This window comes from Haemaphysalis longicornis, unplaced genomic scaffold, assembly GCF_048455015.1.
Source record: "Haemaphysalis longicornis isolate Haplotype H1 unplaced genomic scaffold, Haemaphysalis longicornis Haplotype H1 scaffold_4, whole genome shotgun sequence".
In the NCBI taxonomy this organism is placed as follows: Eukaryota; Metazoa; Arthropoda; class Arachnida; order Ixodida; family Ixodidae; genus Haemaphysalis; species Haemaphysalis longicornis.
Genome location: NW_027526361.1, coordinates 108,423,098 through 108,450,018, shown reverse-complemented (window position 1 = coordinate 108,450,018; position 26,921 = coordinate 108,423,098). Strand labels below are relative to the sequence as shown.

Below are 26,921 nucleotides of genomic sequence, written 5' to 3'. Positions count from 1 at the left end.
ATGGATCCGGCAAGTATTCCTCATGGAAGCGGAATGCACAAGTGCTGACTGAAGATCTACTGGGGGGTTCAAAAAGCTGCATTGATCGGTGCAATGCCCTCTAGGGGTTGTACCGATACGTAAACTTAATTTCGCCGTTTATTAAGAATAAGGTTTGGATTATGGGGGAGGGGTTCCTGGGTCTAACTTTAAACCCTACGTTCCAAGCGTTCAAACAAATGCCCCTTCTCGCCATCAAGAGAGTAAATATTCGGTGATAATTAACACAACAAAAAGTCATAGTTGTCACAAACTTGCAATGGCGGTTCTTGTTACAGGTTTAAAATTACATTCTCAAAAAGACTTCGAAGCACGAAAGCGGCATGTGTAACTCTGTGTTACACATGCCGCTTTTACAAGCCTAATTAAGGAAAGTAAGGAAATGAGTTCGTTGCGCAAACGTTAGAACAACCTGATAAAAACTACTTCAGACTACGTTCAACAGCATGAAGGTGGCTTTCCTCACGTCATAATGTCCCGCGAAATTCACGTTTTTTGTGGTCTCATTTTATTCTTGAGACTGAAGGTTTTTTTCTGCACGTGTGTCTCTGCGCCGCCAGGATATTCAGGCTCCAGTTGGTGAAAGACCGCTCTGCCTTCTCCGACGACTTCACCCTGGTGACTACCCGTGGCCCTGTCCGAGCCAGCCTCGACCACCTCTACTCCGGACACGTTGAAGGTTCGATGCGGTCACATAACCCTAACTACTCCCTTAAGGCAGCAAAGTGGCACATTGCGTACAACAGCACGGTTTCACTTGATGACCCACAAAAGACAATGCGCCCACCCCAAAAAATAGGGTCACAAGGGAGGAGCGTATGGAAGCGCATTTAACAGCAGCTCAAGGAGCACACATAAAACAAATAATGCAGTGAATCTGAGCACGCCTAAAACAGTATACGGCTGGAAAGATGTCGCGTGTGCTGATCAACTCATGCCACCCATCGCGGACTCCACAATCGATCCGTCTTTGAAGCTGTCCACCGCAGATTATTGCAAAGCTTTTACATGATCTGACGAGGTAAGTTCTCTCAGAATGAGGTACTTGCGACGCACTTTTATTGTACGGTCAAAGTGAGTGTTAACTGTGAAAGGTGTCCATGTGAACTTGCCTCATGTATGCCTTATTTCAGTCAGAAAATATTTAGGCTACGAGAAAATTGGTTTACGTCGACCTCCGCTCAAATAACTAGAAAGAAAAGCTATTGAAAATATCACGGAGAAGGGTATTGCAAAGGCAAGGACAAGTGTACTTCACATGTAAATTCGACGGTACTTCATTTACGAGCGTTTACAGCGGTCCTTGCCCAATAAATGCAACAATTAACGAGTGCAGGAGAGAAACTAGGGTTGCTCGAATTCCTTATTTAGCTTATTTCTGAGTTCATAAGCTTATGAAGTAAACTTTGAAACATTATCCGGGGTTATCCCAGGAGAAAACATGGGGAATAGGTCTTCAAATATTTTATTGCACACACATCCATATACACATGTATATATATATATATATATATATATATATATATATATATATATATATATATATATATATATATATATATATATATATAAGTATGGGAAAAGAGGAGCTGGTTGAATGAAAACAGAAGCAAGGGCGCAGAAAGTCAAGAAAGCCAAGCCAACCAAAGGGGAAAAATGTGGTGGCTGGAATATGATTTTTCAAAGAAAGAAGGCAAAGAAAAAACACCCGCCGACCCCTATTGCGTTGGCGGTCTTTTTCCAGCCACTCTGTCAAACGGATGGTCCATCTATTCTCCGTTACTTGCATTAAGTGACCAGCCCATGTCCATTTCCTTTGCTTAATTTGAAATAGAATGACCTGCACCTTAGTCCGTTCCCTAATCCATGCGGCTGTTTTCCTATGCCTCAGCATGACCCCTAGCAGTGGACGTTTCATGGCCCATTGGGCCAATGTAAGTTTCCTTGCAAATCATTTAGTGCGACCCCAAGTTCGCCTCCATTAAATGAAGCCAACTTAGACTGTGTGTACATAATACGCATGGCACGAAGGGTTTACGCAAATATGCCTTTTAGGTCCTGCCGTTTACCACTGTGTGTAACCCTTACTGCTGGTGTAACAATTGTCAACTGGGGTCCATGATTTCCATTGCCAGGGGCCCCCGGCAGTCGTGTGGTGGGCGCCATAATTGACGGCGTCTTCAGCGGTCGCATCTCCATGGGTCCCGAAGGCGACGAGTTCTACGTGGAACGCGCCTCCCGCTTCCACTCCCCCGCCTCCTGGCCAGCCTCCTCCCGTCCCCTGGGGCCCTCCTTCCACTCCTTCATCTACTCGGCGCGGGACGTGAGCTTCGACGGCACCGGATGCGGCCTGCACGGTGCCGCCAGGGACACCTTGGACGCCGTGCGGAAACGCTACGCCAGGCCGCGCGGACGCTCACAACGTGTATGGGCGCATTCATTGATATATCCCCAGTTCAGTAATAAGCCGACTAGCGTTACAAAGCGATGGCTGACAGAAGTAATGACACATGGTGACGATCCGGGTTGGGCGTAAAAGCTAATTTATGAATGCAGGCGGGAACCACTGGATACAGTTTCGCACCTTTAGTTTAGGCGGTTATTTCTTCCTTGGTATGGGGTTCCTGGGCACCGCTTTGAATACTTTGCTGGACTGTTGCTATTTTACAAAGATTGAGCTTATTCGCGGCCGTAATGCGGTCCTCCCTAATGTTGGCCAGCACCATTTCCAACTGATGTTCTTGGCTGGTATTTAAATGCAGTACCAACCGAGGGCACACCCCTTGGCTTTGTTCACTGCTGAGATAATTAAGTCACAAAAAAACTTCACCGACACAACTCTACAACACCCGTCCTGTTTCCCGCACTAGTTTAGGCAGTGATTTCTGGGTTTCCTGGGCACCGCTTTCAATACTTTGCTGGATTGTTGCTATTTTACAAAGATTGACCTTCAATTCGCGGCCGTAATATGGCCTTCTCCACGTCCTTCAGCGAGATGTACAAAAATACAACACCAATAAACAACTGATGTTCTTCGCTGGTATTTAAATGCTGTACCAACCGAAACCATACCCTTTAGTTTTGTTTACTGCTGAGATAATTAAGCCATAGGAAAACTGAACCGACACAACTCTAAAACACCTGCCCTGTTTCCCGCACTGAGCAACGTAAATTCGACAATAAAATGGGTCATTTTGCAGCAGCATCACGACAGCAACATGAGTGGGACACAAAGTAAACGTAGCTTTTGCTGTCGTACTAATATATGCGCTGATCCATTATTAACGGGCCCAGAAAACTGAGCTGTTTGTGCGTTGAGCCGTTTTCTGGCACAAGAATGTGTAAATGGACAGGAAATATCAACGGAACAAGGGCGTTGTCTCATTTCGACTTAGAGAAACCGGGGCTCTCTGCTCAACAGCCGGTAATTAAACCTTAGTGATGGCTATAAAAACCAGGGTGTTTTTCCAATGATATGCAAAAAGTCTTACTGCCCATGTTCACTGCCACATCATTTTCGAGCTGAGCGTGAAGATAATGTTTCTTAATGCAATACATTGACAAAATTGTAAGTCAGCGCTCCGTATGATATGCCGCAGGCCTCGCAAGAACCGCATGCTACACAAAAGTACTACGTATCGAAGGCATTTAAGCTCTTTAAATTTATGTCACAGAGAACGGCTAAACAAGCTGAACTATCAGTGAAGTGTGGTAAAGCTTCCTTAAGGTATTCGTAGTTCGCGCATGCTACCCACCGGAGTCTTGCAGACGTCTGCAAAGTTTGATATAGTCGGAACACATTGCAAATACCGTACGTTCACCTGGACAACAGCAAATAGGTCGCTTAAGACTCACCTGATCACATTCATATGGGAATCACTAATTCACGACCCGCGGTCTCAACAAGCATCGTGTACGGATAGAAAGAGCTTATAACTTGAAAGAGATGTTCCTTATTGCCTAGTTTCCTTCTTTCAGAAATATGTCATGTCTTTACTCAGATAAAAAAAAGCATAAACGCAGTTTGGTTTATCCAGTTTAACTACATGGCGCTAGCTATCTAGTGAGCAAAAACTTTCTTTTTATTTCAGTAGAGAAGTGGTTATGAATGTATTTGTATTGTTTTTTGTATTCGTGCCCAATAGTTTTTAAGTCCGTTGAACATACCTGGATGGGCATATACGCCAAATCATACCATTTGCTGAGATGAGGACGCCATTCTATTTTGTGCTACTTTCACTTAATGCGAAAAAGTTTAGATGGAAAATTCGTTGGTGTAGTTTTAAGTAGCCATTTAAACTCTTACGCAACCCTAGCAATCAGCATGGTAATGACGGTTAACCGTAAGTCAGAAACTAAGTATCACTAAAAGTTCTGTTTTCAGTGTAGAAGCACTTTCTTAGAAGCACGGGCTTATAACACCAAATGTGTCAATCTCTATGTTAACTCTTCCGGTAGGAGTTACAGCGCTGCTAGGCTTGGCACCAGGAAGGCTTGTCTCTATGAGGGTACAAAAGAAAAAAGGAACAGACAAAGCATTTTGGCCTAAGCGAAACATTTTCCTATTTCTAATACCATCAAAACAAAATAATTCGCGCTTCCTTCGCTCTTTTTTATTTTCGCACAGTGCCAAACCCGTCAATTTTGCCAGAATGCCGCAATCTAACCGGTGTGGCCACGTCTGCGAATATTACAGATAGCTGAACTGCTAGCTGATAGCTGAGCAACAGAGCACCCGCAGCAATTGAAGTAATACGATTGCAAAACTTCTCTCAGGTCAGAAGGGAAGACCGGGGAAGCAGATGGCTTCGCGAGACGCACGCCTCGTTAGCCCCACCGCCAAAGTCGTCAGGTGTCGCCACTGACGGCAGCGACAGCAGTGACATCAATGCATCGTCGAAGCGAGCCAATAGCGGACGACGCTCACGGAGACCGAGGCAGCTCGGACTCAGCGTGCGTCGTGTATGCAATCTTGAGATCAGCGTCGACCACACCTTGTTCGAGGTGAGTGATGAAGGCGGCTATGTGCAGGTGGAAAGATGTATGTATGTATGTATGTATGTATGTATGTATGTATGTATGTATGTATGTATGTATGTATGTATGTATGTATGTATGTATGTATGTATGTTCAGGGTGTCGAACCGGAACCGAACCGGTATTTTTGCCGGAACTGAATCCGAACCTGAAACATAATTTTATGAGCCGGCTGAACCTGAACCGGAACTGAACCCAAAAAAGAAATAACGGTTTCCGGTTTTCGACGAAACGGTTCGACCATCCCGTTATTAATCACGGCTGGTAAGTGTCATTAGGGGCTTCTTTCTTTCACGTGCCATCAACTTCGCAATCTCTGGCTCGCTTTTACCTTTCAATAAATCAAAACGATCCCAACGGACTCGTCACGGTCAAAACATGGTGAACATTTGATTATTTGAGTGATTGTGAGGTTTTTTAATGCTCCGACGCAACGCAGGCGATGAGGCGCGCCGTAGTGGAGAGCTCCGGATTAATTTTTGACCACCTGGAGATCTTTCTCGCACGCCGAAATCTCGAACACACGGGCGTTTTCACTTTTCGCCTCCATCAGAAAAGCGGCCGCCGCGGCCGGAAATCGAACCCGCGCTTGCAACGCCATAGCCACAACATGGTTGAATGACTGCATACCAGTATAGCAATTAAGGCCCCTAGTTACAATGGTATGTTTCTGTTGGTCGAGCAAGCATTGCACAAGGTTGGGAAGAAATGTCAAACCCTTGGCAGCCTGCGCGATGTTTGAAACACCTAATTTGCCCTTTCCGCGGTCGCCGGTGCGCCTGTCACCACGCTCCCACAAGTGGCTTTAAAGGCTCAATAGAACGTTCGTCACACTCTCTCTCTCTGGCTCCCTCATTGGGACGGTGCAAGTGCAATCAGTCCACAAGATTGTTGCATTGCGTATTAGCCGAGGTTCAAGCCCTAGATTTGCCTATGCCTATTTGCAGCAGCTGTATAGTTCAAATTTTGGCTTTGAGTTACATGCATAATCACAAGAATTAAAACAGCGCCACGAACGGTACGCAGGAAGGAAGGGACGCGCATATGTTTGTTTTTGGTGCCAGACATCGGCTTTATACAAGCGAGGCGAACCTAACGAAACGAGAAAGAGGGGAAAATAAGGCGAAAGGGCCGGAGAAATAACGTTCTTCAACGTGTACTACACGGGGATAAGAGTATATTGATTGATTAGGAGGTTTAACGCGCCGATGTTACGCAGGTGATGAGGCGCGCCGCAGTGGAGGGCTCCAGATAAATTTCGACCACCAGGGGATCTTTAACGTGCTCCAAAATCTCGAACACGCGGGCGCTTTCGCGTTTCGACTCCATCAGAAAAGCGGCCGCCGCGGCCGGGAATGGAAACCGCGTTTTTGGGCTTATATAGCAGCATGACGTCTTAGCCACTGAGCCACCGCGGCGGGTGAGGTAAGCGAAGATACGTGTCTATTCGAAATTCTATAGATTGTATTTTTAAATGCGGAGCATTTCTTAGGCTCGCGATGTCACTCGTCGATATTGCGCTCACTGCGCTCACTGCGCATGCGCGTCGCGTCGAGGCGCAGGTGCGCGTCTCTCCCCCGTACCCTCCTCGCTCTCAACAACAGGTGCGGTGGTGCGGGAGGAGCGCGTGTACCCCGTGCGCTCCGTCGCTCTCAACAACAGCTGCGGCTGTGCGGGGGGAGCGCGTCTGTGCGCGCATGCGTCCTAGCTACCCGTGCGCTGCGTCGCGCTCAACAGTAACGGCGGCAGGGCGTGTACACGTGATAACGGCGTGGTGGGTGCGTGGAAAGTTCGCGCACTTGTGTACGGGAGTGTGCGCATGCGCGTCTCTCCCCCGTACTCCTCTCCCTCGAACGCGGGTGGTGTGTATATAAGCGGCGGAGCGCGCGTTCGGAATTCAGTCAAGGGCGTCTTTGCTTGGCTTTCGCTTGACTTGACGCTTTGCTTGACGGCACCAAGCAATAAAGCCACACTTTAACTTTACACTCCTTGCCTTCACTTCTCCTTCATTCAATAAATAAGAATACTAAAGACGAAATAACAATTAAGCATTCGCAAACCATGCCCAATTACGCAACATTCACGCGATACCCCCACCACTCTGCGACGCATTTACTCGGGTTCCCCCCGTGGGAAGATGCGGGCGGGTTTTTTTTTCGAATTAACAGGTGTTCCCAGCGTTGCGCACTGTACGTTTGGTTTCGCTGATTTCCACTAGCGTCTTTGGTAGTCTCTTAACTGTACAGGTAAAGCTGCTGTTCACAGGCGAATAAAACGCCATATTGTGTGCGCGGGCGTGTGTTTGCGCGCTTTACGTGGAAGCTTTATGTGTTGGTTGTTTTGCAATGGGGATGCAGACAGCATTGGCTCTTGATCGCCGCAGTAAGCCCGATCACGAAGGGGGCGCGCAGCCCGTGGTTGGCGATATTTTTCCTCCGCGTCTTCTTACATTCTTGCCCAAGGATCCTAAATGGACCATGAAAACAAAGCCCTATACCTTGCCTTATTTGAAAGATCTGCCTTTGGTGACTCGTTAAGGATGTTGTTTTCAGAAGAAGTGGTGAGAAACACCGAAAAAACTTTCAAATTTTAGGCCACTCAGTACCGGCAGTGACGTTAAAAGGAATTAATTCAAGCAAAATGGGCAATATCTTAGGTCATTCTTAACATCCAAGCAGTACAATAAAACGAAGCAAGGGGCCTCAATAAATAACACACTCATGTCTCTTGGCGGTTGCTTTGTGTAGTCTCTATGACGACAGTAGGTGGGGGGGCGAAAAAGAGGCTGGTACATTTTCTGTTACACCTGGCCTGGATTTTCAAATTTGACAGTAGTATTGCAGCTAATTTAAAAAAAAACACTATTTCGAGTGAAGAAATATACTTCAGTTTTATGGTGAATTTAAAGTATACAAAACTGTTTTTTCGCACCTTGATAATATTTTTCTGAACCGGTCCGCGGATCGCATTAGTCGAACCGGAACTGAACCGGAACAAAATAAATTTACGTGAACCCGAACCGTAACCGAACCCGATTTTTTCGGTTCGACCCACTGGTTTGTATGTATGTATGTATGTATGTATGTATGTATGTATGTATGTATGTATGTATGTATGTATGTATGTATGTATGTATGTATGTATGTATGTATGCATGTATGTATGCATGCATGCATGTATATATGTATATATGTATGTATGTATGTATGTGTATTGATATGTATGTATGATGTATATAATCTAAGGCGAGAGGAGACCCCCACAATTCGGCAGCAGTACCAGTGGTATTGCCTTAATCAGCCCGTCGGTGACTCGACAGGAGAAGGCACTCATGGTAATGATTATGTACAGATGATGATTATAATGGGAATTCACAAATGAGAGATTGGCCCCACCAACTGACCGCTAGTGGCCACAGAATAAAGGTGTCCTCCAGCAGAACAAGTGCCCATTTATGTTGAATGCTCTTACACACGCTCACAGTATCTACCCCTTCGACTGAAAGGGACCTCCTGGTCGCAGTGAGTCACTATGTAGGCGAACGTATTGTAGGCTCACGTAAAAATGAAAGAATCTGATCCCAGTTGCTGTTGTCCGGCTTATATACATGGACAGCATGTCGGAGAGAGTTCGATGAAAGCGTTCGGTGATGCCGTTGGTTTGAGGATGATACCCAATTGTAGTTTTGTGCACAGTATTTGCTGCTCGAAGCACTTTACCCACAATTTGGGATAAGAAGGCCCTGCCGTGGTCGCTCAAAAGGATGCGAGGTGCACCGGGGCGCAAGATGATATTTTGCAGCACAAAATCTGCAAGTTGCTGAGGGCATCAGATCGCAGAGATGCTTCTGCGTGACGGGTCAAATGGTCGACCCCGTCACAATCAAGCCGTAGCCGGCAGGTGTTCGCGGAAGTGGCCCATACAGTTCAATGACCACTGTGTCAAACGGCGAAGGAGCGCAGGGAGTTGGTTGTAGAGATCCAGTTGGGGAAGACAGAGTGCGTTTCCTGTGCTTGCATTTGGCACAAGATGAAATGTATTTTACCACGCTGGTCGACATCCGAGGCCAATAAAAACGACTGCGGATTCGGTCGTACGTTTTGTCAAACCAAAAGTGCCCAGCCGACGCGTCATTGTGGAACGCCTCTAACATGACTGCCCTCAGCTTCCAAGATAAAAGAGTGACCCATATGCTGCCTGCAGGAAGATGGCTGTAGTAGCAGAGGACTCCACTAAAAGTTTTAAGTTCTTCAGCTGGTGGCAGAGGCGGATGTTTGGAGGTCGTGCGGAGCCTTCAACTCTGTCTATTCGACGACAGTAACTATCGTCACGTTGCAAGGTCGATGCGTTGACTGTCTGAAACGATGGTCGCGAGGAATGGGTGCGATTGGCAGAGCACACTGCTTCGATGCGGAGGCAGGGGCTGGCGATTTGGACAACGGACAACGTGAAAGGGCGTCGGCATCCAAATGCTTCTTGCCGGATTTGTAAGTAACAGTAAAACTGTACTGGTGTAGATGAACAAGCCAACGCCAAGGCGTCCAGAAGGTTCTTGAGTGTCGACAGCCAGCACAACGCACGGTTGTAGGTAACGACACTGAAATTCCGTCCGTATTCGTAAGACGGAACTTTTGGATGGCCCAAAACACGTCGAGACACTTTTGCAACGTTATGCTGTAGTTTTGTTCTGCCGCCGTGAGTGAACGACTGGCATAGGTGACGACCCGCTCCTTCTGTTGAGCATCCAGTTGCAGCAAGACGGCACTGATGCCTTTGCCACTGGCGTTTGTGTGTAGCATCGTTGGAGCGCTGTCATTAAAATGGCAAAGATGGGCCGCGATGTGAAGGCGGCTTTGAGCGCCTGAAAAACCCGTTTGCAAATTCCTGCCCAAACGAAAGGGATGCTAAGACGGAGAAGGTTATGTAAAGCCTAAGTAACTGTTGCAAAATGTTGTATAAATCTGCGGAAGTATGATCCGAGTCCGAGAAAACTGCGGTGATCTTTCTGCTGTTGTGGACGGGGAAAATTTAAAACGGCCGAAATCTTCTCTGGGTCAGGTTGAATTCCGTTTTTGCTGACGGCGTGTCCAAATACTTTAATAGATTTGCTTGTGAAAGTGCTTTTCTTTGAGTTGATCGGCAGTCCCGCATTTGAAAGACAGCTGAGTACTTCGGCTAGACGTTGTAAGGGTTGGTCAAATGTAGTTGAGAAAACAACGATGCATTGCAAGTAACACAGAAACGTATTCCACTTAAGACCACGAAGTACAGTGTCAATCATTCGTTCAAACGTGGCAGGCGTATTACACAGAACAAATGGCATCACGTTAAACTCGAAAAGCCCGTGTCGGGTGGCAAAGGCCGTCTTCTCTTTGTCATCTTCGTGCATCGGGATTTGCCAATATAGGTCGAGGTTCGGGAAGTATTCTGCTCCTTGGAGACTAGTTAGAGCGTCGTCGATGCGAGGCATCGGATGAACATCTTTCCGAGTGATTTTATTCAGCGCCCGGTAGTCGACACAAGAGCGAACGGACCCATCCTTGTTCTCGACTAACACTACTTGGGGAGAGTTTCCGTTCTTGCCTTGTACAGTGAATTAAAATATAGGAGATCTGCGATCGCTGAGAGTCTGCCGAGCAGGGCGACGTTCGTCGACGACATTCGTTCCCCAGGGGCCGAGCTTAACCCTTTTTCAGCTTGAGTTCCGGAATAAAGCTCATGAGCCCCATCGCGGCTACTCGTTCCCTTTCAATACTGCCGAGTTGAAGCGCATACTATAGAATTTCTCGCGCTCTGGAACGCCTCACACTTAAATACACATCGGGCGACGAAGACCACGAAGTACGGTGTCAATCATTGTAGCTCCGCTTTAAAATGTTTGTAAACGTAGCCCAATAAAGTTACGCTCCAAAAAATTGGCCGCGGATCTGCTCGTTTCGTTGCAAATGTCGTCAAAAGACGATATTCTTTGTAGACATTTGCCAAGGAAATGCCCCCCTTCGCTTTCCCGCTCACCTCTCATGCTGTTCCTGTTCCGTCGCGCTCATCCCAAAGTAAACACACTAAAGGTTTGCTGAAGGCGATTTGAATATATCGCGTTCCATTGCTACAGGCCGGGTTCCTCGATGCCAGCGCTGCGGTACAGCGGAGACACGCGTGAATTGAGGCCGCCGACTTCAAGGTTTATAGAAGCGCGTTGCAGTGCTCCACGTGCATTCCAAGCAGAACGTGAAACCTAGCTAAAGGAACCTTTCGTTGCTCTTGCCGCGTGATTTTTCATATGCCGCCCAGAGGTGGCGCAGGCAACAGCCGGCGGTACGCGTTGTTCTGCAGTAGATGTAGAATATCATTTGCTATCGAAAAACCAAGCATATAGAAATTTTTTAATAAAGGAACACTGCAAATATCCCTTGTATACTAATTTCCTGTCTTATATTTGCGTAATGTCTTGTTCTTGTTCAACAAAGTTGACAAGTATGAACATATAAACCGGGCTTAGTCGTTTACATTTTGCTGTGAGTATATAAGACTATTGCGCAGTACACGTTTTACTTTGGCCGGGTGGCTTAATCGAGTTACAGACATACATACAGACAGACCAAAATTTCTGGGTTTAACTGGCCCAAGAAAGACTATCGTCTTTAAAAAACGATGTACCACACAAGTGTTCTTTTTCCATCAAAAGGCCACGGAGCATTTTATGTTGATCAAGTACATCTTCGGCCCCGATTTGAGCTACGCGGGTTCATAACGCGAGTTGCGGGGAATGCAAACTTGCACAGCAGCTGCTACCCGGCCGCAGGTGACGCTGGCGGACATGAACGGCGACACAACCCGGGCACACGCGGCCATCACGGGCCTCGTGGCCACGCACGTCAACGCGGCCTCGGGTATCTTCAGCCGCACTAACTTCAACGGCATTACCGACATCGCCTTCGCAGTGCAGCGCCTTCAGGTATCCTCATCATCACCAACGCTGGTTTTGCGGGTTCAACAGATGGCACGGACTTATTTACAGCTAAGGGTTGAGGCCGGAGTCCCTGGTGAATAGGTCCTTTTCGGCAGTCGAAGGGCGACCGTCTCAACCTCTTCTTTCTCTCAGTGTACTACTCGCGGTTTCCTGCTGCTACTCCAGCCACTACTTCTACTTCATCTCCCAGTGTCCTGCATAAGAGTACGCGTAGTAGGTAATATCTTCAGTTTTGCTGAATTGTAACACTAATATTATTGGCACCAAATATAGCACGTATTACTCGGTCTGCAGAACAAACGACTGGCGTTGTCTATTTTGAAAGCCGTCTATCACTTATTCGGTACCTCACTTTTACTTTTCATATCCTTATCTCCTATTCCCGGGAAGATTGTCATTTCTTACAGCGCTTAGACCCGCAATTTTTATATCTTACTTCAGGGTACACTATGTGATGCATGCTACAGACCCGGCAGCTCACAACCCGCGGCTCTTGCACTCAGCGTTGTCCAGACCCGCGTAGCACCGTGATACAAAAATGCGGTCAGAATATGTTAGAAATGCTCGGGATAAGCTATTTCTGTAAAAAAATCAAAGTATATCTGTATCGCAGCCGGTGAAAACTTTCGGCTGCTTTAAATCGAGATACTTGGACGGCCATAAGGCTTTCGCTGCACAGAGTTCAAATTAGATGACAGGATTAGAAAGGAGGAAATAATGACGTTTTTATTCAGATAATCACTAACATTCCGCCAATAATTTTTCAGTTGCTCGGGCTTTCGTGAAGGAAACCACACTTCATCGTATTGTCAGTTCTTACAGACGCCACAGTTTTCTTTCTGTGGAGTTGCTGTGTTCGCAGGCACAAGATTATAACGGAACATATATTCAGAAATTTCTCACTTCGCGTTCCCTAATTGATTTGTTACAGTGACGCTGGTAGTGTGTAGTCAGCCGGGTATTCTCGTGGCCATGTGGATGCAGCTATCACTTCCAAGTTATTAATAATCACAGTGATGCTCTTGCCAGCATTGGTTTATTAGGTAACGCAGTCACACTAAATTTTTCAGACGTTAGGTTTGACGTTACTCCCGTAGGTCAAAAAACGGTAACTACCAGTGCCCGCAGCTTTCCACGCAATGAGTTTGTCGTTACCTTGCGTGTGGTTAGGATTAGCCTTCGGGTTCCCAACATTAATCCCAACAACGATTATAACATACGATCTCAAAGGTGTATAAACGAGCACCTACTCTCCACATTTTAGGTTTATTCGGTATCTTCAAACTCACAAGCCGTGAGTGGCACTCAAACCCGTGGAGTGGCACTCTCACGCATTGATCTATTCGACAGCGCATTGGTGTACCCGTCAGTTGAACTTACTAGCGTTGGTGTATTCGTGTATTTGCCTAGGCATAAGTGTGAGGGGGCGTGGGGAACAAAGTGCGCACGTGAAGTGTCGTCTCAACGCAAAATCCCTTCGCCAAGCAGTTTGCGGTAAACATGAGTCCCCGCATACCTTCATTTTGACAGGCTGTCTTTCGTGCCCGAAACTGCAGCGTATCCCTTCTCTGGCTGTGCAGGTGAACGATTCGAGCGCCTGCACATTGCCGTCGAAATTGTCGAACCCATTCTGCAGCGACGCCCTGGACGCTACGCTCGCCCTTCTCGAGCTTTCCAAGGTGAATCACGACAACTTCTGCGCCTCGTACCTTTTGACGCACCGAAACTTCCCCGGTGGCACCCTTGGCCTCGCGTACGTCGCAGAACCGAACGGTGGGTAACCTTCTTCCGAGCAGCTCTCGATAATCATGTACGGTTGACTGTTGCCTGTATATCCGTTCGCAACGGGACGTGGAAAAAGAAACTTAAGGTACAGCCTGTGTGAAAAGGCGAGTTGCTTTAGGACAAAGGCGACACAAATCAAGATATACGATATGAATTTTAAGGGGCCTTAGCCATCAAAGCACGAGCACGCGTGGGCGGCATTGTGGACATTATCACTGGGAAATACTGAGCATGGTAATGTGGCCGCTGTCTACATCTTCTAGGGACAATATGCACACGTTCAATTATCTCCGTGTTCATTTGCCAAGTGGTGCGTGCATAAGAGATAAGGGAGCTGTGCTGACTCCTTAATCAGATATCATCGCTTGCTCAACTTGCTGAATGATTGCTGACTAAGATATCATTGTCTTGCTTCCCAGGGTATATCAGAGAGACCTGGGCTTTGGATGTAAATGTAGGGGTCCTCGTAACACCAGGAATGAAACGGCTGCTCCAGTTTGTCGAAGGTTTCGTCCCTAACTATTTGCTGCGGGTCTGCTAAACTGGTATTTTAACTGATGGTGCTGCCACCCTATGGATCCGTCGTCGATTTTCTATCGTCTTAACGCAAACGTAATGTTTCTTTATCGAACGACAGAAAACTTAATTCACAGTGCCAAAACAAAACCACACGCAATGCGCATGTACTCGTACTAGCCTCGCTGCATTTTGTCTGGTTGATGTCATGAGCGTATAGCACCTGGAGGCATGATCAGGAAGTGAAATAGCAGGGGCGAACTCGAACGCACGCGGGAATGAGATGACGCGCACAAAAGCAATAAACTAGAAGTCCCTGCAATACCGTCGTCCCGCCTGGACGGCCCAAGACTCGCCTCATTTGGGGTGGCGATATAAAGGTTAAGATAGCTGCGTCACAGTTTGGCTGTTCTCTGCACATGTATGATTGCGTGGTTTCCTTCGCCTAGACGCCGGGATGGGTCAGTCGGTAGAGCGTTCGACTTATTAACCTAACAGTCCCGAGTTCAACCACTGTTGTTACACAAAATATCCCCTGTGCGCCATGAATTGGAAATTATGTACGTGAGTGGCATGTGAAGGCACATTTCCAACAGAAATTGCCAAGCCCAAGCATGGCAAATAATCAGTGGCCAGTGTGTCCGAGCTCGGCAACACGCCGGCCGCCATTATTGGCTGGTGTATGGAAAGGTACCAAGCCAACAATCGACCAATCTCTTTATGGCCAATATTGTACTATTCTCGGCAAATCATGTTGCCATTACACTGCCTATGCGTACACACCGTGAGGTTTCCATGCAGAATTCTGGTTTTCTGGCCAGTCCTTACGGCCAGTGCCGATTCTGTGAGTTGCCCTGCAGCCAGATTTTTGCTTTATACATGCCATTCTACACAAAACGATTTAACGATCACGCATAAATAATTTTCTGCGCAATGACATGTCAAGAACAGAAATTAAACAGCAAATCAACTGGCGAAATACACACTCGGCATAATTGTAACGCACGCGTTATTCATTACCAGCTTTTCAATAAAATTTGCAATAATTTGAAGGAAATCTGCTTCCCAATTTCTTTGTATAGGCACATATCCATGCAAAGCATTCTGAAAAAAACACTTTTACTTCAAGTCGATAAGTAAGCATTTGACAGAAATTTGATTATGACAATTATATTTACTTCTTTGGGCAACAATTTTAAATTTCAACGCGTTTGAGCAGGCATTACAATGCAAATAAATTTAAAAGGTTCAAATTTTCTGGCTAAGGTGGGTTTGTATGACAAAATTTGGAGCGTCCATGTATTCTGAGCAATTACATAACGTCACTGCACACAATAAACGAACTGCAAATTGGGGAGGCAATGACGTAACTTCCGAAATACGGTTAGGCACCACAGCACACAAGCTCGTTATTTACTTTTTGATTATCCACATCAATTTGGCAACTAGAAAGCTGACTGTGGCAAGGATACGAAATAAGTTTGTTTGCAACTTAAACCCATGAGCACAACACAAACACAATAGTAAACAAAAAAAAGCTTGTAAAGCGCGAACCGTTCCATGCTTCTTTCACCTGCATGAGATGCCTACAAAAAAGAAGCACTTAGATAAATGGAAACGGGACCCTTTTCCTCGGTAATGCGCCGTTCTGCAGATATCATAATATCCTTTCAACAGCTCTACTGTAAAATTGTCCAGCTTGGAAGACTTGTTGTGTTTGTTGCATCCGCCCCTTGTACACGGTAAACACCTCTACGTTGAAGCGCCTGTAATACGGAAAAAAATCCTTCACTACAATGGTAAATGAACGCTGATTACTAAATACAGTACCAACAGTCTCTTGAAATGATGCACTGTGAAAATAATCAGCCTAAACTTTAAGATTGATAACACTCGATCTCAAACATGAAACGTAGTACACTTACTGCAATTGATTTTTCAGAACTGTGCTTTACGGCATGAGTCACTTGGCTTGTTCTTAAGAAAACACAAAGGAATAATACTCAAAAGGTGCTTGATGCTATAGCAGTTGCCCATGGTAATATGAAAATGTCCAAGAGGCAAAGCAATATGCAAGCGGTTCCGTGCAATTTTGTAGTGCCTGTGTATTCACACAAACAATAATTCGCAATTCGTTTTGTTTTCTAACAACGCAGGATCAGAAACTACAAGGCAACAAACTACACAATGGGTTGGGAACGCACTAACTATCACATGTCCTTTCACAACACATCTTTGCCAGCCTGGAGCTAGATGAACTCTGTAACCTTCGGATTGAATAAGAGTTTGAACCACGCCGATGGTCCACAGGTGATGAGACGTGCCGTAGTGGAGGATTACGGATTAATTTTGACTACCTGGGAAATGCGCCGAAATCTCGAACGCACCGGCGTTTGTGCTTTTCGCCTCCATCAAAATCAAACCCGCGTACCTTGGTTTAGCAGCACAATGCTTTAACCCCTGAGCGCCACCTTGGCGAGTCCCTGTGGCCTTTTAGTGCGTTATATTTTTAAAGCGTAACCAAATAAACCGACGATTCTGAGAGAGGCTACAGACCGAACTGATCGGGTGTTAAACTGATTATGGTGTTACGAACGGAAACGACAGAGAAGCTCAGCGGCAGTGTAATTACTTTGTCGCTCGGCAATGTCTCTACGTATACCTCTTGGACATAATGAAACATAAGCTTTATTTGTAGCTAGCGTTTAATGGCGCCAGCTTAAGACATCCCAACTCTCACACTGCCCACGAGTCATCCTTCAAGGCATGACGGACGTCGTCAACCTGCACGGCAGCTTGTTCGGAAACACGCACCCGCAACCGAACAGCTAGAAGTGGAGTCACACAAATAGGAGCACACATACTTATGTTTACAACTTAATTCTTCGCAATAACCAACAACACTAAGCATGCAGCCCTAAAGCGCGCCCACCGTTATAAACGGGAGCTCAAGTTTGGGCGGGGACGAGCTTGCGTTCTCGCGTACCGCGTACTGAAAAATGAAATGGTGACTTATATTTTCAGTTGCCCGCAGCAGTATGCAAACGGAGTTATTAGGGAGTTTTAGCTGACCGTCTTTCACGGTCCGCTCCGCTCAGATAGCAAGCGGAAGCGCCATTGCGCATGCGTGGCGCGCTTGGCCTCGAACGGCATTGGCTCCGGTTGCGCTGAGCGGGCCGCCGATACCAGAGCGGAGCGTCGAAAACGGTCAGCTAAAACTCTCTATTAAAGCAAAGCTTTCTAGCTTCACCAGTCAACGGTACTTTCGTGGAGTGCAGTACAAAAAGCTCTTAAAGCGTCGGAGGAGGCGGCGGGGGGAGGGAGTGGGGACGGCGGGTTTCACTCAAAGAGCACACTAGAGATGGCGCCGAAAATTTCCCAGCGTTTCCCGCGCGGGTGTGCCTGATCACCGGTGGCAGCGTCCACGGTACGACTTTCTCGTGTGCTTCAACGCAAGTGGTTTTGACCCTGTTTCTGTGCAGCTTTGCGTCCATTCCGCGATGCCTTTGCTCGGCTTGATTAATTTGTTCGACAGCACTTCCAGGGTAAACCACACCCGACTGAATTAAGTGGTCGTAAGGCAAACATACGTTAAGGGTTGGTTTGCAGTGCGGAAAAATAAAAATATACAAACCCTATACAGACATCTGGCCGCTAGAGAAACGCTACCTATGGCGCACTGCTTGCCACGAATGGGACCCCATTTTCTAAATTGGTGATTGCCAATTCAGTTTTGTTTTAAGAGGTATTACAACAGGCGAAAGCAGCAACAGGTTCTGAAAAAAAAAAAAAGAAATTATAAAAGTTCCCTCAGCTTTCTGGGAATTCTCAAACTTACTAAGCTAACTAGTTTAAATCGGTTTAAATGGGAATCATTAAGCTCACTTGCCCCATTGTTTCTGTGTCTGCGGTTGTGTCGCGCAGTGCTGTAGCCCCAAGCTAGCACATCAGGATGGCTAGGTTCCCCTGTCTCACCCTTCCAAAGACGCTCCTCTCCGTTTTTTTCTCCCTGCCGACTATCGGCCGGGCTACAGCGGCGGCGTACGCCACTCTAACCCGGCCGTGGCTGACGCTGTTGCTCCGTTCGGGACTCCGCCCCCGCGTATTCCCGGTAACGGCTGACAGAATCTCTGGTTTCACTCTTTGTACAGCCACATGGGTGAATTCAAGTGACGTTGCATGGGCAATTGTTGTGGGTGTCGTTTAAATCTTTGCTTTCCAACCACCTCCACAGCATTGATTGAAGCCATTTTTTTTGCCAGTAAAGTATAATTAAACACCGCCACCGATACCAAAATACACCTCACAGGCACTACATGATTTAAAAAATACGTAGCCGTCGTAGCGACGCGTCCATCCACCATCCTTCCGCGGATTAAAAAAAAAAATTCCCCCGCATTTCCCCGAGGGGGAGAATGTGAAAGTGCGAATGCACGGTTGTCGGCCCGCTTGCGGCGCTTGCGCTCGGCCCCCGCAGCCCACCGCCTCGCCGCCTTCTCTTCCATCTCTTCCATCGGGTTTGTAGTATCACGTGTACACCACGCAGTTATCAAGCCGCTATAACGCCGCTGAGTCGCCAACGCACGCCGCTGACGACGTAGTTTGAATGCGTTAAAGATATAAGGCGCGTCACTAACACTGATATCACCGTCGCGTCCGTGGCTTGGTCGGTAGAGCGTCGCGCTGCGGCCGCAAAGTCCTCGGATCGAAACCTGGCGCCGGATGCTGTTTCTTTTTTAAATATAGAGGAGCACTCCGGACGCCGCCGCCGCCGCCGCCGGCGGTGGATGGTTTGGGGTCGCTTATAAAGTGCATTAAAAAACGCGCAAAGGCACAACTGAATTAGTCCTTCAGACACCGCTGCGTTGGGACACACAAATGGTCGATTGCCGCAGAACGTGTAACCCTATCGCGCACGCTATTCTAAATACGCTGCACTCTAGTTTGAGATGTCGTGGTTTCGTGGTACCGTCTATGATGTGGTTCTTTAAGTTACCACTTTCTGCTGCATTCTATCCTGTTCAGCGGGGAAAACGTCGTGTTTGCACACGCCAGGCACACAGCGTGCGCTAGGCCACTAACCGCTTTTTCGGGGAGGGGGGTGACAGTAAAGATGCGTGTCCCCGGCAGCGCTTTTCTGCGCCGAAATCTCGACTCAAAGGGAGACACACACGTTTCCTATAATTTCTGGGTTGCTGTCCTCTGCTCTCCGTGAGACCTGAAAAAGATGTATACGGGGAAACTTGTGGACTGTAGCGTCGGTGCTTCACCTGCACGTGGAGACACCCCTTTCCACATTCTCTCAGCAAAGCGTTCTCGAGGAGAGAGAGGGAGACGTAAACATCATTTCGACCTCCGGTTCAGGGGAAGTGGAAAATTTCGTTTCTCAATTGCAATGAATCTTTTTCTAGTACCGGTCCTTTTAGCAGCCGCCACGGCGAACCTAAATGGCAGTAAGGTAAGCCCCAAGAAATGTTTGGCTTTCGGGGAACCCGTGCACAAAATATCCTGGTCCTGCAATCCCTCCCCCACCCAACGTCACCCGTGCCTTTCACATGAATGTCACAGACCCGCCGCGGTGGCTCAGTGGCTAAGGCGTTGCGCTGCTGAGCACGAGGTCGCGGGTTCGATTCCCGGCCGCGGCGGCCGCTTTTCTGATGGAGGTGAAAAGCAAAAACGCCCGTGTGTACGAGATTTCGGCGCACGATAAAGATCCCCAGGTGGTCGAAATTAATCCGGAGCCCTCCACTACGGCGCGCCTCATCGCCTGCGTTGCGTCGGCGCGTTAAAACCCTACAATCAATCAATGAATGTCACAGTAGCAGGCTTCCACTCCAACAAAGACCAACCATTACCACCAAAGGCAATGCAAAACAGCCACGCTTGAGTTTTCACGATGTCTCTGCCAAAATTTCTCCAAAATCTTTGCATGTCTCTAAATAAATCTTTTTACACAGTTCGATCTTGTTTCCTTTCGCATAACTGCAGGCTACGAGAAGAATATTTTTTGCTGCTATTTTACACCATCCGCTAACGCGGGATTTTCTAATGACCTGCTCGACGCACTATATGTATTTTATTACAAAATTTCCTAATCGTGCCATGTTTGTTTTTGTCAATTTTAATTTCCCCCACATTACCCGGAAATCCTCTACGACTGTGACAACGCTATCGGAATCCTCTACTTTCCGATCTTTATGCGCCTTTTACTTAACACAAGCGACTACCCAGCTAAACCGGACAACATCTTCATCTGTATGTTCGACCTAATACTAAGTGTCCCAGACTTGTTTCAAGTATTAGCCACATCGCATGCCTGGGATTAGCGATCTCTCAGTTAGCTTCTGTTGAAAACCAGGAAGCAAGCAAGGGTAAGAGGACGCCGCTTTATTGACGACGTTCGAGTGGCTAGCGTTCTTCGCTTGATGAAGATGATGTCTCGAGCCTCGCTTCTCGTGCGGTCGCTGCTCGTCTTCACTTCGGGGTCGTCGTCTTCCAACCAACCAGATCACATTTTGTAACAGGCTCCGGGCCGGCGCAATAATATGGATCTGGTTGGCTTCAGCTGGCTAAAATCTTGAACCTGGCAATGGATTGGCGATTGATTGGTGCTTCCGTAGTCGAGAAGAACTGGAGACTTCATTGGAGTCATTTCCGCAGGGCTCAACAAGAGCAGGTCTTTGTTCCGGCGGCCTAATTGCCATGGTCTGTCAAAAAGGTGCTCTCCATGCTTCCATCTTGCACAAAGTGTCTCAGCCGATGAAGCTTCAGGCGCTGAAGTGGAGCATAAATATTCTGCTTTTCGTTCGTTTTTGGTGAGGACTTGTGAGGCCCGTGGACGTTCTTTGGAACATCCTCCTTTGTCTGTAGTTCTTGGTTGATCCACCTCCAAAGAAGCCTTTTCCTGCTCAAACACTGGCTCTTCAGTTGCTACGTGCGAACATGTCACTTCTTTTGAAAATTTCGCGTCTCCAGGCACTGTAAACCCAAAAGCCGTTTCCTGGGACGTCTCTGATTCAGCCGTCGATGTGGACATAGTCGTCAGTTTTTCTGGTGTTGGTCGTTTCCAATTTGGATCGCACAAGGAAGTTATGTGGCGTCCTTTGCAATTCCGACATGAGAGGCTTCTTGCATTTTTGCAATTCTTGGCGCGGTGAAAGTGCCTTGCGCAGCGAAAGCAACAACCTTGTTTTCGCAATTTCGCTTTCTTTTCTTCTAATGTAATTTGAGCGCGGCAGTCTTCTGTGAGGTGGTCGTTCGATTCGCAGAGAAGACATCCATGGCGGGATATCGTTAACGTTAGTGCGGAAGAAGAACCTTGCATGTTTTCTTTGACCTGGTTCCGGGGTGGTTTTGTCCTGGCAGGCATGTCTGATCCCGTCATTAGTGAAGTGATCTCCCGACTTCGCACTTCCAGGTTCAAAAGTTAAAGTAACTTCGATACTTCACCAGCCTGTTCTTTTCCCTGTGCTTGTGGCGTCGTTAACGTTAAATGGTTGAACCTGAGCACGAGCTCATAGGGCAACTTCTGCAATAGTGCAGTCTTCAACATAATGCCGTACGACTCAATATGTACTCCGAGGTTCTTAAGTGATCTAACATGAGTGTGTACACATTCATGAAGCGTCTGAAGGTCGTTCAAGTCTTCGCAGGAAGTCGCTTTCGGGAGGTTTAGCAGTTTGCTCATGTGGTCGTTAATTATGAGGGTTTTGTTTCCAAAACGTTGCTGCAACAGTTCGATGGCTAAGGGGTAGCTGTCGTTAGTTGTAGGCAATCCGCTGATTACGCCTTGCGCTTTCCCCTTCAGGTAACTGCGAAGATACTTGAATTTGTCAACGTCTGTTAGGCACAGGTTCTTATGTATCGTTGACTCTAACTGGTCCCAAAATGCAGGCCACCGTATGAATTCTCCGTCAGAAGGTTGGATCTCAAGTTTGGGCAATTTAACTTGAACTCGTTCTTGAGGTGACGTTGCGGCCTGTACCACACCGTTAGTCGTTAGAGTGCATGCGGCTGGAAGGTGTCTTTCAGCGCGGAAGATCTTGCGTGCAATAGAATCCCTGTAATCTTCTACAGTTGCCAGTTCATCGTCTAGTTCGTCATCGGCAACTAGGTCCTCTCTCTTTGTCTAGTTCAGTTAAAGCAGCCTCTTTCCGTTTAAGCATATGAAGAGTCTCAGCCAGCTCACCGGTCGGTAGTGGAGTCACCTCCATCATGGACTTCATCTCGCTGATGACCCTTGTAGTCGAGGCGCGAAGCACATTACGCTTCCGTTTCGGACGATCCATGATGGGGCTCGGTACGTAGAAATGGCTCTGGCGGGAGCTGATTCGATGCGCTGTTCGTGACCGTTGTGTCCTCTTCAATGGGCCTGCTTCTTCGGTAGGGGTCTCCAACGGTGTAATCCTTTCATCCTGGTCACGGCACCAAATTGTTGAAAACCAGGAAGCAAGCGAGGGTAAGAGGACGCCGCTTTATTGACGACGTTCGAGTGGCTAGCGTTCTTCGCTTGATGAAGATGATGTCTCGAGCCTCGCTTCTCGTGCGGTCGCTGCTCGTCTTCAATTCGGTGTCGTCGTCTTCCAACCAACCAGATCACATTTTGTAACAGCTTCTTTACCTGTATTGTGTTTGTTTCCCCGCCGGCCGAGCTGAGTTAGGCGCGAGGGGAGTAAGGAGAACCACGGAGGCTTTTGTTATTCGCCGCGCTTTTGTGTCCACCCGGCGAGCGGGTCCGGAGACGACTCATACAAACGCTTCGGTAACTTCATAATGGCTGAAAGCGATGTAAGATTTCGAATAAGGATTTCCGCCACGAGAATTCCCGAAGCGGACGGGAGCTGAAGGTCGGTCAAGGGGTCAAACATTGGGTCACCAGACGTTCAGTCTGGGACAGTTGCACTGCTCAGAGTTACTGGGCGAAGTTTCAGTTCGTCACACGTCTGAGCCTGACGACTTGGCTGCTGTATCCGTCAATAGGGAGGACGACCAGGCTTTGTTAGGCGCTCCACGTGTTAACAAAGGGGAGGAATTCTGGCGGCGCGGAGCACAAACATAGGCGTGCACGGTATGACAATACTTTGAGATGTGTCGGCCGAGAGCCGATTACCGGAGTTGGGTCTGCTTTTAGTTGGTTGGTTTTCATTTATGTTATATTTGTGTTTTGCGGAATACCTTTGGGTTTCTGTATGAGAGTGAGAGAGGTGGGTCACGTGACTATTTTAAATCCACCTAGATTTGTTTGTCCTGATGGCCAAGCAGTGACCGAGTATGTGCTAATCAATGAGCAATCCTCACTCTCAAGTAGTAACGTCCCTTTTGTGGGCAGGGTTTTGTTGGTAAAATCGAGAGTATGATGTTTTGGAGATCGAACGGAGAGAACGATGACAGAGAGGTCACAGAGACAGAGAAGTGCGTCGAGCCCCGCTCGACGCGGGCCTTGCCCGACCTCTTGTTTGCGATCACGAGCCATGAGTTGTAAATACGTAATGTAAATAAAGTGTACATATTGTACATTTTGAGGCTACTTGGAGTAGACCATCGTCGGGTATGTGCCGTCAGCTAACGAGCCAGTGAGTCATCGAATCATCGCTTCGATTCGATCATCGACGTCGGCGACTGATCCACACGTTCGTATTTTAACTGTCTCTAAATGAATCTTTTTACAAAGCTCGATTTTGTTTCCTTTCGCATAACTGCAGGCTATGAGAAGAATATTTTTTTCTGCTATTTTACACCATCCGCTAACGCGGGATTTTCTAATGACCTACTCGACGCACTATATGTATTTTATTACAAAATTTCCTAATCGTGCCATGTTTGTTTTTGCCAATTTTATTTCCCCCACATTACCTGGAAATCCTCTAGGACTGTGACAACGCTATCGGAATCCTCTACTTTCTGATCATTAGGCAGTTTTAGCATATCGTTACCGTGTTTGCGGTACCGTTTACCGTGTTACCGGAAGCCGCTGGCGACAGTGAAGCCTGTGCCGGTAAGTTGCCGTTCGCGGTAACTCTCGCGCTGCGCAGTCGACTCCCGCAAATATGGTGGCGTAAAAACGGGAATGCTATGCTAAAACTCTCTACTATGCGCCTGCTTTTACTTAACACAAGCGACTACCCAGCTAAGCAGGACAACATCTTCATCTGTATGTTCCACATAATACTAAGTGTCCCAGACATTGTTTCAAATAATAGCGACATGCCTGACGTTAGCGATCTCTGTATTGTTTGTATTGCACTTGTCCCGCTGCATGTGCCATCTCATCATTCGTCCAACAAACCAAAAACAATTTGCGACTATGGGAAAGCCACTTTTGCTGCTCAACCCGATTCATAAATAAATGAATGAAAATTTTTGAAAATTGTTTGGTTGACGAAAAGTGGTACACGTTTAAAGCAGTTCTTGTATATTCCAGAAAAGATCATTTTAATGAACCGTAGTTCGAATAGGTTTAATGCAATCATTAGCGCTCTAAAAACCAAAACAAGCGGCTTTTCTGTAAGGGTAAATATTCAGGTAATCTACAAGCCCGGATCCTTCAGAGGAGGAATAAACGTTTATTGTGCACACCACGATGTGCTCAGCCTCCCAAGTCGAGGAGGCCGCGAGTCCGAGCTGCGTCCAGAGCTCGTTGCACCAAGGCTTGCCTTCAGAGGCTAAAAAAAAGCGAGTATTCATGAAAAAAATAACATTAAAAGAAGCAACGCACGCTAACTTTAGCATCAGTCTTTCTTCATTATTGCCAAACTACCCCCATAAGTTCTGTATCGTGGTTAACTGTATCGAACGCTCGTATTATGTATTGTGTATCGCAAAGCCCTCGCTTTAAATAAAACATGCGAAGTTTTTGTTCATTTCCATGTAAAAAAAGATTCGTCTTTTGTTGTTATTTCAACACTTTTTATTTTAACAAAACAAAATAAGTGGCTAAACCTAATTTAGAAAATAAATAAAATAAATGAAACTAACATAAATGAAATAAAGGAAATGAAATAAACAAAATACAGGAAAATAAAATAAAGGAAATAAATAAAATAAAAGAAATAAAATAAACGGAATAACCATAATATTAAATAAAATAGTGGCAATTGTGCTCATTTGTTCTGATTATGGCTGACATTTTGTATGAGAGGGGGGTGACAAATTTGCTGGGGCCCCGGGTGCAAGGTTAGCCAGGAACGCCACTGGGTCACCGTGAGGCTTACCCGCAGTGCTGGGCCTGCTGTAGTTACTTGGGAGCAGTGAGAAGCTGATTCAAGAAGTGTGGTTTCCGACGTCTGTCAGAAGCGTGAGCGGAGAAAGGATGCGCCATGCGTGAACGACTGCGGCGACATGGGCGACGAATTGCGGTCCACCGGTGCAAAGTTCGCGTTGAGTAGTTTGTGGCCATCGACGACGACGTCCCAACGTGCGAAACGCTAACCTCGGAAGAAATTGAGCGGGAATCCCGAAACGAAGTTGCGCCTACGTAGGAAGAAGCCTCCGAGAAAGATGGCGGTGAGGACGGGGCGGAACAAATGGCGTCTCCGGCGGTCAGATGTGCTCAGGCCGTAGTCGGCTTGGTAGCGGTGTGGAGTTATTTTCTGCGCGATGGACAATCTCAGTGCGGATAAAAGTCTTCATTGTTTATAAAAGGAGCTCTTGTTCTCCAAGGGCCGCAGCATGCGGCCGCAGACGTGGACAGACATGTACACAAAAAAGGCCAATAAATGGTCATGTTCGCATTTAGATTGCTTTTCTTTAATTCGAATCATACGTTTTCTCTGATAGTATGTTTTCTCCTCGCGTTTTTTTAGCTTATGGACGAGGTTCTACTATACGTAACGTACACAACGCGGCAGAAGTAAATAAAAAATCATAGACGAGAGACGGAAGCCAACAGGCGCACTAACTACTGCTTGGTGTTTTGCATTGTTTTTCACGTTGACGTTTCGCACTTCGTAGCGGTACAGGGAATGGCTCCACAGTACCTTTGCTGTTACCCTGTCTCATCAGCATAAATTGCATCGTCCGCTGCTTTAGGTAATGCCGGCGGCATCTGCGAGAAGTTTCAGTCGGACCTGGGCGTGCACGCGTCGGCCGATTACGTGGGCCGTGTGAGCCTCAACACGGGCGTGGTCACCTTCGTCAACAACAACGTGCGCCTACCGGCTCGTGTCTCCGAGGTGACCTTCACACACGAGTTGGGACACAGCTTCGGGGCACAGGTGAACAGCCCCTGCGTGTGTCCATAGACGCGCGACTACGATATTCAAAAACATAGAGCGCGACTTGGACAACGACAGTAAAGAAGGACGACGGGACAAGCACTCACTTGAAACTAACATTTATAAAGCCATCGTCTCATAATTATACATGAATCATCAGGAACATGCGCACGCGCACTTCGGTACACTACATGGAACGCATCAATCAGAGAACATGATCAAAGTGACGTTTTCAAAAATTCAAACTTGCTGGCATGCAAAAGCACAGAAGTATCGTTGACGCACTTGTCCCTTTTCTGCTTAATATAAAACGCTTCCAAGAGCTCCCTCGCCACTGTATTATCACTTCTGCCAAGAATTCT

At 47.1% G+C, this 26,921-nt stretch overlaps 1 protein-coding gene across 1 annotated transcript; it reads left to right on the top strand.

Moving 5' to 3' along the window:
* LOC144179918 (disintegrin and metalloproteinase domain-containing protein 10 homolog) lies at window positions 1–26,586 on the top strand. The gene is made up of 7 exons (XM_077708338.1): window positions 1–41; window positions 600–718; window positions 2,175–2,464; window positions 4,816–5,043; window positions 11,879–12,031; window positions 13,627–13,819; window positions 26,375–26,586. The coding sequence occupies exons 1-7, from the start codon at window positions 1–3 to the stop codon at window positions 26,584–26,586; spliced, it is 1,236 nt and encodes a 411-aa protein (XP_077564464.1).
* Window positions 26,587–26,921: the final 335 nt, after the last annotated feature.

Excerpts from the sequence above, each read along its gene's own strand:
- LOC144179918 (XM_077708338.1), top strand. The coding sequence starts at position 1 with ATGGATCCGGCAAGTATTCCTCATGGAAGCGGAATGCACAA. Across the intron at positions 42-599 it reads CATGGAAGCGGAATGCACAA|GATATTCAGGCTCCAGTTGG; the intron begins GTGCTGACTGAA and ends CTGCGCCGCCAG. Across the intron at positions 719-2,174 it reads CTACTCCGGACACGTTGAAG|GGGCCCCCGGCAGTCGTGTG; the intron begins GTTCGATGCGGT and ends TTCCATTGCCAG.